Source organism: Lagenorhynchus albirostris, chromosome 11 (assembly GCF_949774975.1).
Source record: "Lagenorhynchus albirostris chromosome 11, mLagAlb1.1, whole genome shotgun sequence".
Classification (NCBI taxonomy): domain Eukaryota; kingdom Metazoa; phylum Chordata; class Mammalia; order Artiodactyla; family Delphinidae; genus Lagenorhynchus; species Lagenorhynchus albirostris.
Window position 1 is genome coordinate 25,730,751 of NC_083105.1, and position 14,655 is coordinate 25,745,405.

At 38.1% G+C, this 14,655-nt stretch overlaps 1 protein-coding gene across 10 annotated transcripts in view; it reads right to left on the reverse strand.

Moving 5' to 3' along the window:
• Nucleotides 1–14,655, reverse strand: part of VEZT (vezatin, adherens junctions transmembrane protein) — a 72,610-nt gene that overhangs the window by 33,169 nt on the left and 24,786 nt on the right. For 8 of the 10 annotated variants that reach the window (XM_060165158.1, XM_060165156.1, XM_060165152.1 and 5 more), the window contains 3 exons: nt 4,818–4,952; nt 1,205–1,291; nt 24–134 (listed from right to left, as the gene is read on the reverse strand). In XM_060165158.1, the coding sequence (XP_060021141.1) occupies nt 24–134; nt 1,205–1,291; nt 4,818–4,952 (333 nt within the window). The remainder of the gene's footprint in view (nt 1–23; nt 135–1,204; nt 1,292–4,817; nt 4,953–14,655) is intronic. The other 2 variants (XM_060165157.1, XM_060165155.1) reach the window with 1 other exon arrangement.

Here is a 14,655-nt window from a genome sequence, read left to right on the forward strand (position 1 = left end):
GTATATGGATCCATATACCTTACCACAGCCCTAGTATCACTGAAGAATGAGGATGGCTCCACCTGGCTAGAGATGATGTCTACGTAGATGAGACACTTCATTGACCTTTTCAACACACCTATGAAGACGAAACCCTGAACAGAGAACTTGCCCATATAGATTGCTAAAAAAGTAATTTTAGTCAGTCAAAACATAGTAATACTCAAGTTAGAAAGGTGGTACATTATAATGAAAAGAACCTGGGATTTGAAACCAGGAGACCCGAGTTCAAATTCTGATTCACTTTCTAGCTGAACATTCTTCAACAATTCACTTAATAAGTATTCTTAACCAAACTGAAATGTCTGAACCTCAGGCTTCCAAATGGTAGAACACACTAAACCTTATATAGCATTTGGATTAACAAATCAAAATGTGAAAGCACTTTGTAAACATCCTTTGACAAATGATAGTTTACAAGAATGATAATTATCATCTTAAGGTCACAGGGCAGCAGAAGATTCTGAAATCTGCTTACTTGTGAGAGTCATAAGAATTTTAAAACTTTAATTTTTTTAGCTATATTACCTAAACTTCATATTGTTAAGATGTACTCCCTCTTGGGGCTCAGAGATCAAGCTAGTCTTTGGGAAATTCTGTGATTTATCAGTCCCGGAAGACTAAATTTTATATATGAAGTTGTCAGAGAATGGTAGATTAATGATAAATAAATTAGGGAGGAACCACTCTTGATTTTGCCCAAACTTTGTAAACATAGGCTGTGGAATAGAGACAGTCAGGTTCCTAATAAAAAGGGGGAGGATCCCACTAATAGATCTATTCCCTTCCTCACGGAGAGGAATACCTGTCAATGGAGGAAGACGGCAGCAGGAAATGAGTAATCTAACAAATAGGCCTTCAATAATTACCAGAATATACTATTCTCAGTGGCTAATAACCTCTTAGAAGATAATACTAATGAGTCCAAATGCAAAGATCCCCAGTTACTGAAGAACTTCCTTTCCTTTTTTTTTTTCCCCGTAGGTGATACAAACAAACTTTAACACTTCATGAAGCAGATCAGTCTCCTTTTGAAGAACAGCCCAGAATTTCTAATCAAAATCAATCACTGCCCAAATCAGTAGCAAAACAAATTCGGATTCATCAATTTTCTCACTAATAAACCAGAGTCCTGAAAAGTGACAAAAAAGAAGTGAACACTCACCAACTTGTGAAGTAAGTCATCATTCTTACTGCACTGAACCAAAATCCAGCTTTTGATGGTTTCAGCCACTTTTAACAGGATGCCTCGCTGAAGGAGATGAATGACATTGTAAAGGATTATTAAACCACACCTCAATAGCAGAAAAACTTCAAATAACTTGCTTCTAATTAATCATAATTTTTATCAGAAAAAGAAAAAAGTCATCTAGGTTATATTATATGCTTTGCCAGCGTGTTGCAGCCTCCTTATTAGATCCCCAATTTACTCACACATCAGAATCACCTGGAGGATTCAGTCAGAAACATACTCCTGGGCCCCCCAACTAAAGATACAGATTCAGTGAGTTTGGAATGAGACCTATAAACCTACGTATCTTGAGTACACTATATACTACCTATGTCCACATGACGGTGGTATTGGGTATGTATTTCAAAATGAAAACCAAGTACTCCAAGTTCTCAAATATTAAGAGCATTTCATTCTATAATACTAAGGCAGAAAGATATTTTAATCAATTTTAGAAAAACTGTCTCATATTGAAATAAAAGTTATATTATTGAATCAATCAAAAATTCAATTTACCTTAATAGCCCATTTCCTGAGCAGGCCAGTAAATGGAGTTTACTTTCATTGAGTGACTATTATATTCCAGGTACTGAAAAAGGGTCATGGGAACAAAGATGAATATACATAACTGCTGTTTTCAAGAACTTAGAAGAGACAGTACAAATAATTACAAACCAATGTAAAATCTGAAAAAGTGTGGGAAAAAGGAGGTCAAGAGGAGCTGACACTGGAGCTAAGCCCTAATAGATGAATAGGAATTTAATAACAACGGAGGGAAGAACACTCCAGGCAAGGGGAAAGGATGAATAAAGGAGAGAGCCATGGAAGTACATGCCATTGGGGATGGTGGCATAGTTTGGGACAGTTAAGACCCAAGGGAAGAATAATGAAGTTTAAAAGGTACACTGAGATTGTAAAAGACTGTGGTCTTAATAACAGTTTAGAATTTATCCTATAGACGGTGAGGAGTCACCAAAGGTTTTTATATAAGGAAGTGAAACAATAAAAATCAGCACTTTAGAAAAATAACTGGCAACAGTGCAGAGGCTGTACTAGCAGGGAATGAGCTCTGCCAAGAAGCATGATTAGAAGGATATACAACAGCCCAGCTAAATAATGATAAAGCCTTGAACTAGGGTAGCAAAAATGGTAATAAGTAAGGATTGGCTTTTAGAGACAAAGTTGAGTCACTTAATGACCAAATCAATGTGGGAGTGATGGGAAATTGCAAGATAATTGAGAGGGTGGTAATTTGGGAATACAGAAAGAATATTTTGTTTCAGGAATGCTGAGAAAAAAAAGTTGTTTTAGACATGTTGAATCTGAGTTGCCTGGAGCACAGGCAAATGGAAATGTCTAACAAGTATCTGGAACTCAGTGAAAATGGAGAATAAACAAAAGTGGCCAATGAGGGTAAGAAAGTAGATGAGATAGCTCAGAGAAAACAGATCAAGCAAAGAGGACTGATGCTGAAACTTTGTGGGAGGAATGTTTAAGAATAATCACAGGAACAGAAACCAGAAAAATATACAGAGAATGAATATTCATGAAAAGAATACCAGTACAGACTACTCAATAAGTACTTTAACAATCACATTAAAAAAAAAAGTTTAAAAAGGGTGATTCATGCTAATAACTGTTTCATCATGAACTCATACAGAAAATTTGCTTTCCAAAGAAAATAACTGCTATTTCATAGCTTGAACAGAATTTGGGGGGCAATTCTAAAAATATATCCCCTAAGAAGGAATAACAAATCTTTCTAAAATTTAACTGCTTCATATCTAGAAAAACTCCATTCTAGAAAGATATAGCTTGTACAGTTGAAATGTGTAATATGAAGACTAAATGAATTTTCTAGACGTGGTAATTTTGAAAAACACCCTCTGGCTATGCTTTTTACTGTTCCTCTGTTTCTAAGAGGATGAAATTTTAAACTCTCATTTATTTATAAATTAATAACAACATTTCTATATGTAAAAATACCTGTCATAAATGAAAATTAAATACTTACAAAACCCAAGTTTACACACACACACTCACACACACAAGAGGTCAATGTCCATTTCCTGCCCTAGCACTATCCCTTGGCCCATTCTTTGTCTTTTGTTGCCAAGTAATCTCAAATTCAAATTTTAGTCTGTAAATAATCTTTTATTTTTATTATTTTTAAAAAATATTTATTTATTTGGCCATGCCGGGTCTTAGTTGCGGCACTCAGGATCCCCACTGTGGCATGCAGGATCTTCAGTTGCGGCATGCAAACTCTTAGTTGCAGCATGTGATATCTAGTTCCCCAACCAGGGATTGAACCCGGGCCCCCTGCATTGGGAGCGCGAAGTCTTAGCCACTGGACCACCAGGGAAGTCCCAATAATCTTTTAGATATATCTTTAGGTTTTGCTTTCAAAACTTTTCCCAGGAACATTCATATTTGAAAGGAGCAAGGAGAAGAAAGGGTTTAAGTACAGAGGACTCTTGCTCCCCTAACTCCCACCTTGTGAGTGTTAGTGGGAAAAAAACCCACATTTCTTTGGTGTTTACTCTGCTGTTGCAATTGGGCCCAGCTTGTTTACCTCACATTTTAGAGTTTTTCTAAGATGTACAGAAGGAAAGATCTTTTCCTTTCTATCACACAGAGTAAATGACTAATTGAAAACTTTAAAATCCTTCTCCCAAAAGGAACTTGAATTATAATAAAACACTGATTAAACTAGAATGCTTGAGAAATGAGGTAATCTGGTTATAGTTTTTTCTGTTAAATTAGAATTCCTTTTGTTAAAACTGAAATATACTGGAATTTTTCTTATTTTAATAAATACAGCTAATAAAACATGAATCAATCTAGTAAATGTATTTTATAGAACATAATTATTGGTGGCTTCTTCTAGTATCTCAGCCTCACAATGATGTACATCAACTATGAAATATTTACTGTATAAAAGTAAATGATACCGCAGATATAAAGGGCATCAGAAATTGTAAATACACCCACTCCATCATATATCCTTGAAACTGTTTATTAAGTATTAATTTGCTTTCTTATAATTTGCATTCTCTTTAAAAAATTTTTTTTGTTTTTTCTACACTTGCTATCCCACTATTTTTTCTTTTTTTTAAAATTAGTTATCTATTTTATACATATTAGTGTATATATGTCAATCCCAATCTCTCTCAAAGAAAAAAATTCTAGTTACTATAGGAATCCTATAGTTGGGTTCTCATTAAGGTTTTAGTTTATTTTTCTGGTTCCTTCCAGATAACTTCAATGTTTAAATATGTAATATATTTTAATCTTCAATCATATTAATTTTAATTCATTATACAAACTACCCCATGAGATAGTCCAAAACAGCAAGGATTCATGTTTATCTAAACAGACACATACTACTGATGAAATAAAAATTAAAGTCTTACCAGTGCAAGGGAGAACATGAAGGTGCCAACAAGGTGTTTTTTTGTTTTTTGCAAGCATAAGGGTAAAGGCAGTTTAAATAGTCAGTAAAGAACAAAAGATTGAGTCAAAGAGAATGAGTATGCCTTCTTACTTTTGGCAGGGCTCTTGCAGGAGGCTTTTGTTGTCCCTCTGTCACTGTGCATTTTTCTGGTTTTGGTGACAGAGAAGAACATACTTCGAAGTCTGTGTGTCCCAGATCCTGTAAGTACTGGTAAAGTGGAGAATTCTGAAAGAGATATAAAGTAAATTTCAAGATCATTACTACAGTTGACCCTTTAACAATAAGGGTTTGAACTGTGGGGTTCCACTTTGATGAAGATTTTTAAAAATAAATACATATTATAGCACTACACAATGGAGGGTTGGTTGAAGACCGGGAAGAGGAACTGAGAACAGAGAGGGCTGACTGTGAAGTTATACGCGGGTGGGTGCCTAACTCCCCTGTTTCAAAGGTCAACTGTATTTCAGAAGTTTTAGAGGGCAAATTCAACATTATGACAGTATGCCCAAATTCTTTAAGGCTTATTCTATAAAGAACTGAATTGTCTGTCACAATGCCACGTAACATTAAAAAAAAAAATCAACAAACAATTCAACAGAGTAACCCAAAAAAGGAAAAACTAAATAAAACACAGACTTTTTCTTTTGAGTGAGTACCAGCAAGAAAAAATGAATTCAGGAATATAAGTAGATTTGTTAAGCAATTTCTTTGTCCAAATTTTTGTAGTATTAGAATAGATTGCTTCATAATAGCTAATCCTGGCTAAAGATAGCTCCGAAAAGGACCTACAGTGAAAAATAGTTATTACTTGAAGCCAAGAAGAATTAATCAATGATCATACTATATCAAATATAAATTTATCATACCATCATATTGATTAATTCATTCAGGCACAAATGAGTATTATGTATCATATGCCAGCACTGTAAACAAACTTAAAACTCCAAGAAAGTTACCTAAAATATGCCTATATAAAGCATATAGCAAATAAGAGAGGTAGGTTTGTGCAGGTTAAGAACACAAACTCTGGAGCCAGACTGCGGATTCAAATCCCAATTCTGCCTCTTACTAGCTTGGTAACCCATGGCAAATTACAATCCTTCTCTGCTTTGGCTGTCTCATCTAAAAACAGGAATAATAACTAATACCTAACTCATAGGGTTCTTACGAGGACTAAATAAATATAAAGCATTTAGAACAGTCCTTGGCACATAGTAAGCATTCAATTTATACCTCAACTTTATAAGAGCTATGTGGAAAGAGCACAGGTTTTGGAACAGACCAAAAAAAAAAAAAAAGAACATCAAACAGAAACATCATCATCACTATTGAATGAAAATCCATGGGACAACTCTTTCTAGATAAGTGGCAAGTTTTAATTTTAACTTTTAGCCTTTTCTAAAGCACAAAGTTGGTAAATGTTTAAAATAAACCTTGATTCCATTCAACAAGATTTTTAATACTTAAAAAAGACATTATGTCAGATATTAGAGATACAATAACAACAGCCACTCAGATGACATAGTGCTATGTGGCAACACCTCAACTAAGCATTTTACATGCATCGTCTCAGTTAAGGTTTACAACAAACTAAATTACCATCATCATTACTACTGTTATTCCCATTTCATAGATGAGGAAAGATTCACTCAGCTAGAGAAAGCTGGATAGGTCTGACTCCAAAGCCAGTGCTCTGAAATATTGTGCTATATTACCTAAAATTACAAATAGTCCCTCCTGTGTTTAGAGAGGAAGACACCAAAGAAGCTTACTTATAGTTTAGTACAGAGACAGGAAGCAAATTAATAATTACAGGAATGTACTGGTTGCTATGGAAACAGAGGAGAGGTAGCTAAATTAGACCAACACTTTTAGGGAATATATCTTTGAGTCTGGAAAAATGAGGAAGAGTGGGAATTTGCTGGACTGGTAGCAATTCACTGGCTATTAATTTGAGGGAACAGGAAGATGAGTCAGATGCCTTCCTTTTAAGCTATGTTTAATTTCTCTTTTGAGAAAAATATGCAAAAATTTAAAAAATAAGCAGGAAGAATTTACTGTCTTATCCCTGTTATCAGACTTAAAATCTCTGGTGGCACAAATGGTTAATTTTTTCATCACCCATAATGTATCTTCAAATATTGCCTTGAGTTACCCAATCTGTATTTTCAAACTGAACTGTGAACCCCACCCTGCTCTGCCCCCAGAGTGGCAAAAGAACAGAACGCTAGCTCTTTGGGCTGACCTTTGGAAAAGTTTACATACTTTAGAAAAAACCCCAAACTTGTTTTTAAGGCAGTAGAACCCTTTCTTCAAATGAACTCCCATGGGGAAGAACAATAAATAAGATGGATCAAAGTGGAGTTACTCTAATTCAAGGGTCATCAAACTTCTTCTGTAAAAGGCCAGATAGTAAATATTTTAGGCTTTGCAGGCCATATGGTCTCTGTTGCAACTCATCAAGTCCGTTGCAGTAGTGTGAAAGCAGCCACGGACAATATATAGACCAATGAATGTGGTTATGTTCCAGTAAAACCTTATTTATGGAAATACCAAACTTTATAATTTTCATGCATCACAAAATATCATTCTTTTGATATTTTCCCCAACCATTAAAAAAACGTAAAACGGGTTTCCCTGGTGGCGCAGTGGCTGAGAGTCCGCCTGCCAATGCAGGGGACACGGGTTCGGGACACGGGTTCGTGCCCCGGTCCGGGAAGATCCCACATGCCGCGGAGTGGCTGGGCCCCGTGAGCCATGGCCGTTGAGCCTGCGCGTCCGGAGCCTGTGCTCCGCAACGGGAGAGGCCACAACAGTGAGAGGCCACAACAGTGAGAGGCCCACGTATCGCCAAAAAAAAACACAAAAAACAAAAAACAACGTAAAACACCATTCTTTATTCACCAGCCATATAAAAAGGCACAGAGGGAATACAAATTGGCCCAACAGCCTTAGTTTGTTGACTCCCAACTCAATTAAGATCATGAGGTACACTCTTGCCTGCTAATTGTTCTCTGGGAGGAGGCCTGGGGTCTGGGGATGGGGCCAAACCTCTTTTTTTTTTTTTTTTTTTTTTTTGTGGTACGCAGGCCTCTCACTGTTGTGGCCTCTCCCGTTGCGGAGCACAGGCTCCGGACGCGCAGGCTCAGCGGCCATGTCTCACGGGCCCAGCCGCTCCGCCGCATGTGGGATCTTCCCGGACCGGGGCATGAACCCGTTTCCCCTGCATCGGCAGGCGGACTCTCAACCACTGCGCCACCAGGGAAGCCCCCAAACCTCTTTTTATTCAAACTGTAATGTCCTTCTTTACAGCACACTTAGCTGATGCTAAGTCAGCACTGACCACAATATCCCTTCATTTTCCAGCTTATGTCACAGCTCACAAAATAACAAAATGGAGTATCTGTAACACAGATTTTTAAGAAGTGATTACACAGAAGAGATACAATGAATACTTTGTTCTCCCTTTTTGTTTACACATTAAGAGCATACACAGTTTGGATCACCATAGTCTGGAACACTTGCTATTTCATATTTCACAAAACAGCAGCATTAATTGTTTACCTTGTGTACTACTGATAATGTCCAACAGTGTCTTTTTTTAAAAAATATTTATTTATTTATTTATTTATGGCTGTGTTGGGTCTTCGTTGCTGTGCACAGGTTTTCTCTAGTTGCGGCGAGCGGGAGCTACTCTGTTGTGATGCGCGGGCTTCTCATTGCCGTGGCTTCTTTTGTTGCAAAGCACGGGCTCTAGGCGCACAGGCTTCAGTAGTTGTGGCACGTTGGCTCAGTAGTTGTGGCTCATGGGCTCTAGAGCACAGGCTCAGTAGTTGTGGCGCACGGGCTTAGTTGCTCCACGGCATGTGGGATCTTCCCAGGCCAGGGCTTGAACCTGTGTCCCCTGTACTGGCAGGTGGATTCTTAACCGATGCGCCACCAGGGAAGCCCCAACAGTGTCTTTTGATAGTAATTCTACCAGTAACTTATTCTGACTTTTCTCCAAAAAAAACTTCTCAATAACTTTTTGGCTGGTTCATAAGCTTCTGGTCAAAGGTGTGACATACATACCCATTTGTGCTACGCAACTATGAATGATGCCTTAGTAGTTCTGGTTCCTTCCTCATCTTTAGTGATAGAATTCATCACTTTCAGCCTAGAAAGCACTGTTTTACAGTTCTGGAAAATTCTGGCTTGCCAAGGCCATCATTGTACTTTGTTTCATGACTTTATGTAACTAAGTTTTTGGCAAAATTTCAGAGTAGACCACCTCTGGAGACAAGGGATGAAGGTACTGCAGGTCCAATAAAAGGTTAATTCCAGTCATCATCGTATTTCATGTCTGCACTCTTCTCTTTTTGGCTGTTAATGCAAATCATATCACTTTCTAACACATATAAACTCAGACTATATGAACACTAAAGCTGTACTATGTTTATGATAGTATTCTGAGTTGTAGCATTTATTTTACTATTTTATTTCCACTTTTACGATTCAATCACCTTTGAGCCAAAAGAAAATTTTAAATTTAACCAATGATGGGACTTCCCTGGTGGCGCAGTGGTTAAGAGGGGACACAGGTTTGAGCCCTGGTCCGGGATGATCCCACATGCCGCAGAGCAACTAAGGCCGTGAGCCACAACTGCTGAGCCTGCGTGCCACAACTACTGAAGCCCATGCGCGCCTAGAGCCCATGTGCTGCAACAAAGAGAAGCCACTGCAATGAGAAGCCTGCACACCGCCAAAGAAGAGCAGCCCCCGCTCGCCGCAACTAGAGAAAGCCCGCACGCAGCAACAAAGACCCAACGCAGCCCAAAATTAATTAAAAAAATTTAACCAATGATAACACACAAATGAAAAACAAACATCCTTTGGTTAACAAACTGAACATTAGCCAAGAAGAACAATGATAGACCTTGTAGCACATAAGCAATTTTTAAGAATGCAAAGGGATTTTTAGTAAAGTTATTATTTTATATTAATTTTAAAAATGTCTGGCAGATAAAATTATCTTTTTCTCTGAAACTGCCAAATAACCTGTGCACTATTTTGAAAGATCTCAGATAACCAAATCACGACCAGTGGTTCTCAAATTGTTTTGGTCTCAAGACCCCTTTATGGTCTTAAAAATTATTGAAGCTCTCAAAGAGCTTCTGTTTATGTGGCTAACAATATTTACCATATTACAAATTGAAACTAAAAAATTGAAACATTTATTAACTTACCTAAAATAACAATAAACCCATTATAAATTTATGTAAACAACATAATTTTAATGAAAAATTTTTTTCCACAATGAAAGAAATTTATTAAGAGTGGACTGTTTTATATTTTTGCACATCTCTTAAAGTCTACCTTAACAGGAGGTAGCTGGATTCTTATATCCACTTCTGTATTGAATCAGTTGTAATTTTTTATTTTGGATGAAGTATATAAAGAAAATCAGACCTTAAACAGATATGTAGTTGGAAATGGAGGAGTATTTTAAGTCTTTTCTGATAACTGTGTTATCAAAGAATAGCCATACCAAACTTGACAAGTGATAACTTTTTTTAAAAAATGAAGAGTGATATCTTCCCACCCAACTGTTTTATTTATTTATTATTTTTTAGATGTTGGGGGTAGGAGTTTATTAATTTATTTATTTTTGCTGTGTTGGGTCTTCGTTTCTGTGCGAGGGCTTTCTCTAGTTGTGGCAAGCGGGGGCCACTCTTCATTGCGGTGCGCGGGCCTCTCATTATCGCGGCCTCTTTTGCTGCGGAGCACAGCCTCCAGACGTGCAGGATCAGTAGTTGTGGCTCACGGGCCTAGTCGCTCCGTGGCATGTGGGATCCTCCCAGACCAGGGCTCGAACCCGTGTTCCCTGCATTAGCAGGCAGATTCTCAACCACTGCGCCACCAGGGAAGCCCCAACAAGTGATAATTTTGAAAAGGTTAATTTTAACAGGCAATACGAAACCATATTGATTAGCTTTTCATACTCTGCACATGCATGTCAGAATGAGAAAGAGGCAAATAATGTCTTCGTATAAAACATGATCACCCAATATAAAATACTTTTTCTTTTACAGCAAGGTGAGGCTCCCTACTGCAACAGCCTTAACCACTATATTTGGAGGTTTGCAGCTATTAGGCTTAAAAACGAACACACAGAAATTTCTATGATTCATATAATGAGTATTATTATAGGTTGATCCAGCTTTAGAAAGGGACTTTTTTGTGTGTGTGTGGAGGGTAAGGCAGAGTAGGTGGTGATAGGTAATTTTCTCTGTTATAACTTTTTCCTTGGTTCAAGCGAAACAGAACCACAAATGTTTCAGTTAAGTTGTTTTCTTGAAGAGAAATTATTAGCACTGGACTCAAACTGTAATTCTGTAGTATTGGAGAATGTTACTGTTGCCAAAAGAAATATGAGAAATCCCAGACACAGCATGTGGGAGCTTCTCCTCAGGAAATCCTTGTGGTTCACTATTCCTGTAAATTTTAGCTGACAGAAAACACACATCATAGCACCAGAAAGAATTTTGCTCAGTGAAAAAATGCCAACAGTCCTTGGTTGTGCTAAGATTGTTCTGATAACTGAAATATATTTTTGTAAGAAAAATAAACAAAAATAGACAGGAAACCCCAATATTTTTGCTGAACAAGCACTGCAATAAAATGACTCTTTAAGTCCCAGACTACCTGCACTTCATGCTCCCCCCAAGATATCAGATCCCACACTAATGGATATATAAAGTTTGAATGCATTTTAATGCATTGTTTATTTTCTGCATGATTCATGGTGCATTCTATAGAAGTGCCAGTACCATTATTGCTGGTTTGTATTTAGAAAGGAAGATTAACTGGTGCAGAAATGGAGGTGATGAGTAAAATGCTTTTATTATTAGGTTTGCTATCCTAAACCGCTTTAAACCCTTACGGATAGAACAAGTTGTAACCGTTCAGGTTCTAGCCCAGAAAGGGAAGAGTAGGCCAAACCTGGCAGAATTAGACAACTCATAATAATAAATACTAATTAAATATCCTCCATGTAGCAGGTAATATGTAGGCACAGGGGAGAAAACAAAACAGGTGAGGTCTTTGCTAAAAAAGTTTCATCCTATGACACTTCTGATAAAACCATGGTACGGGGCTTCCCTGGTGGCGCAGTGGTTGAGAGTCCGCCTGCCGATGCAGGGGACACGGGTTCGTGCCCCGGTCCGGGAAGATCCCACATGCCGCAGAGCGGCTGGGCCCGTGAGCCACGGCCGCTGAGCCTGCGCGTCCGGAGCCTGTGCTCCGCAACGGGAGAGGCCACAACAGTGAGAGGCCCACGTACCGCAAAAAAACCCAAAAAAACCCAAAAAAACCCATGGTACACTCGGCTTTCAACAGTACCAAGGAAAATGCTGAGTAGTAACCCCACAAGTTATGCAGCTCAAACTGTCAACAATGCTGAGGTTGAGAAACCCTGTTTTAGAGTATAAGGAATCACAGGTTGAAAAAATTCCCCCAAAATAAGTAACCCAGCAGCTGCTTTCATTACTTACTTCTTACTTTGGGAAAATGATTCAAAAACCAAAATGGAAAATTAGTTATTTTTCCATGACTTGCAATCTAAAAACTCAATAGGCTCTCCAACAGTGAAATAAGTTACCTTCAAAATAACTGTATCAGAGTTTATGCATTAAAATTTTAACCAGCCACCAATATTATATAAAACCAAAATAATTACAGCACTTGGTTATATTAGGAGATTATTTCTAAATGAACTTCTTGTTCGTCTAACTGAACCTCAGTTTTCCAATAAAATAATTTCCTTTTAAAAAATTTCTGTTGGGGTCTCAACATATATATTTCTTATATATAAGAAATATATATGTGACTAACTGGGCCACATATGTAACTAGGCAAGTTAGGTATCTAAATAAATTTAGCTTCTTCCACAAATGGCATCTTACTAAGAAGTGGTTTCCTTTGGCTACTGGCACACCTGTCAATGCTATAGGCCCACAAGCAAGCACCTGCATCAGGCTGAGAAAACAGCCAGCAGAACCCTAAGATGCTCTTTCCAAACTAATCCTGATGTACCCTCTGGACACTCTCCTTCTCTTCCCCAGAAGAGCTCTCTCAGAAGAGTTATATACCTTTTTAGAAAAGCAATCTGTAGTCTGCAACAACTACTGGCCAAATTCTGATTCTGGCTCCTCATCAACTATTTGCTCTGTCTTCTAGATGCTAGTGATTGACTGCTAACAGCATTCCACTAGAAAAATTTAGCAAAAGGGAAACTTAAATGGCAATCATCATTTGTTCATCTACCACTAACCAGATATTTATTGAGCACCTACTATACTAACTACAGTTATAGTAATTTTCTACCATTAACTTCTCCCAGAATATATTCAAGGAAAAGTTAACTTTGCTTTACCTATAAAAGGAAACTGAGTTCAACAGCTCAACTTTATGGATTTTTTTTCTTACTGTTTTTAAATTAAAAATTCAAACAGTACAAAAAGATATAAAATGTGAAAAAACTTTTTTTCCTACCCCTAATCCCTACGCCTTCTCCCAAAATGTAATAAGCATTCTTTAGTTTGTGAATTCTTCCCCCCAAATTTGGTATCCATTTATGATTGAAAGTGGCTGTCAATAGAGATGACTAAGATGACTCCTAGATTTTTGGTTTGAACAAGTAGGTGGTACTATTTACTGAAATATAAAATAGCAGCAGAGGAACAAGTCTGAAGAGGGAGGCAATGAGTTACAGGCACCTGTGAGATATTCAAATGTGAGTAACTTGGACCTAAAATATTTGGAGAGCAGGAGAGTGGCCTAGTCTGAATGAATAGATTTTTTGGCAAACAGGTATGGTGGCAAACCCATACAATAGCATATAGGTATGGAAACACATGGAGTAAATGAGATCAGCTAAAGATAACACATAGTGTAAGAAGACAAGAGGGCCCTAAGAGAGATCAATATTTTAGAAGAGAGTGAAGCTGGAAAATAATAAGAGTAACAGTAAAAATAGTTAAGATTTGTTGAGTTTATTATATGTTAAACATTAAGCTAAGCATATTTTATAATACCTCATTTACTCCTAACAACGAACTTCTAAAGAGGTATTATTACTACCACCCCCATTTTAGAAGGAAACTGGGGTATATGGAGGTTAAATAACTTGTCCAAGGTCACCCAGCAGAATGTGAAGCTAGCTGGTCTGAGTCCAAAGCCTACACCCTTAACCATAACACAAAATTGCCTGAGATCTAAAAGGAACCACTAACCCTTCTCTCACAAATTTGTCTTACTATTTTAAAATACAGGTTAAAAAAAATTTATTTACTTTATTTTTGGCTGCACTGGGTCTTCATTGTTGTGTGCAGGCTTTTCTCTGGTTGCGGCGAGTGGGGGGCTACTCTTCGTTGTGGTGTGTGGGTTTCTCTTCTTGCAGAGCACGGGTTTCAGTAGTTGTGGCACGCAGGCTCAGTAGTTGTGGCCCACGGGCTTAGTTGCTTCGCAGCATGCGGGATCTTCCCAGACCAGGGCTCAAACCCATATCCCCTGCATTGGCAGGTGGATTCTTAACCACTGTGCCACCAGAGAAGCCCCTAAAATATAGGTTTTATTGTACAGGTGTGGTGAGGCCAACAGATCAGCAGACAACTGCCATTGGAAAGACAGTTTGTTATATTCACAGATCCCAAGAGAAGGGAGCAGGTTGTGCCACAAGGGAGGGATGGGCATGTGGGCAGCACCAGGGTCAGTCAGGAGGGAGAGGAGGGAAATTATGGGAGAGAGCCTTTATTGTGCTTTCTGTGGGAAGGAATGGGCGAATGGGCAAGGCAAGGTAAGCAGGCTTAAGGCTGGCGAAATGGATGATTTCAGCAGTCTCTGGAGCATAGGGCCTGTCCCTAGTAGGGTCTGGTACCTGACCCCGGTA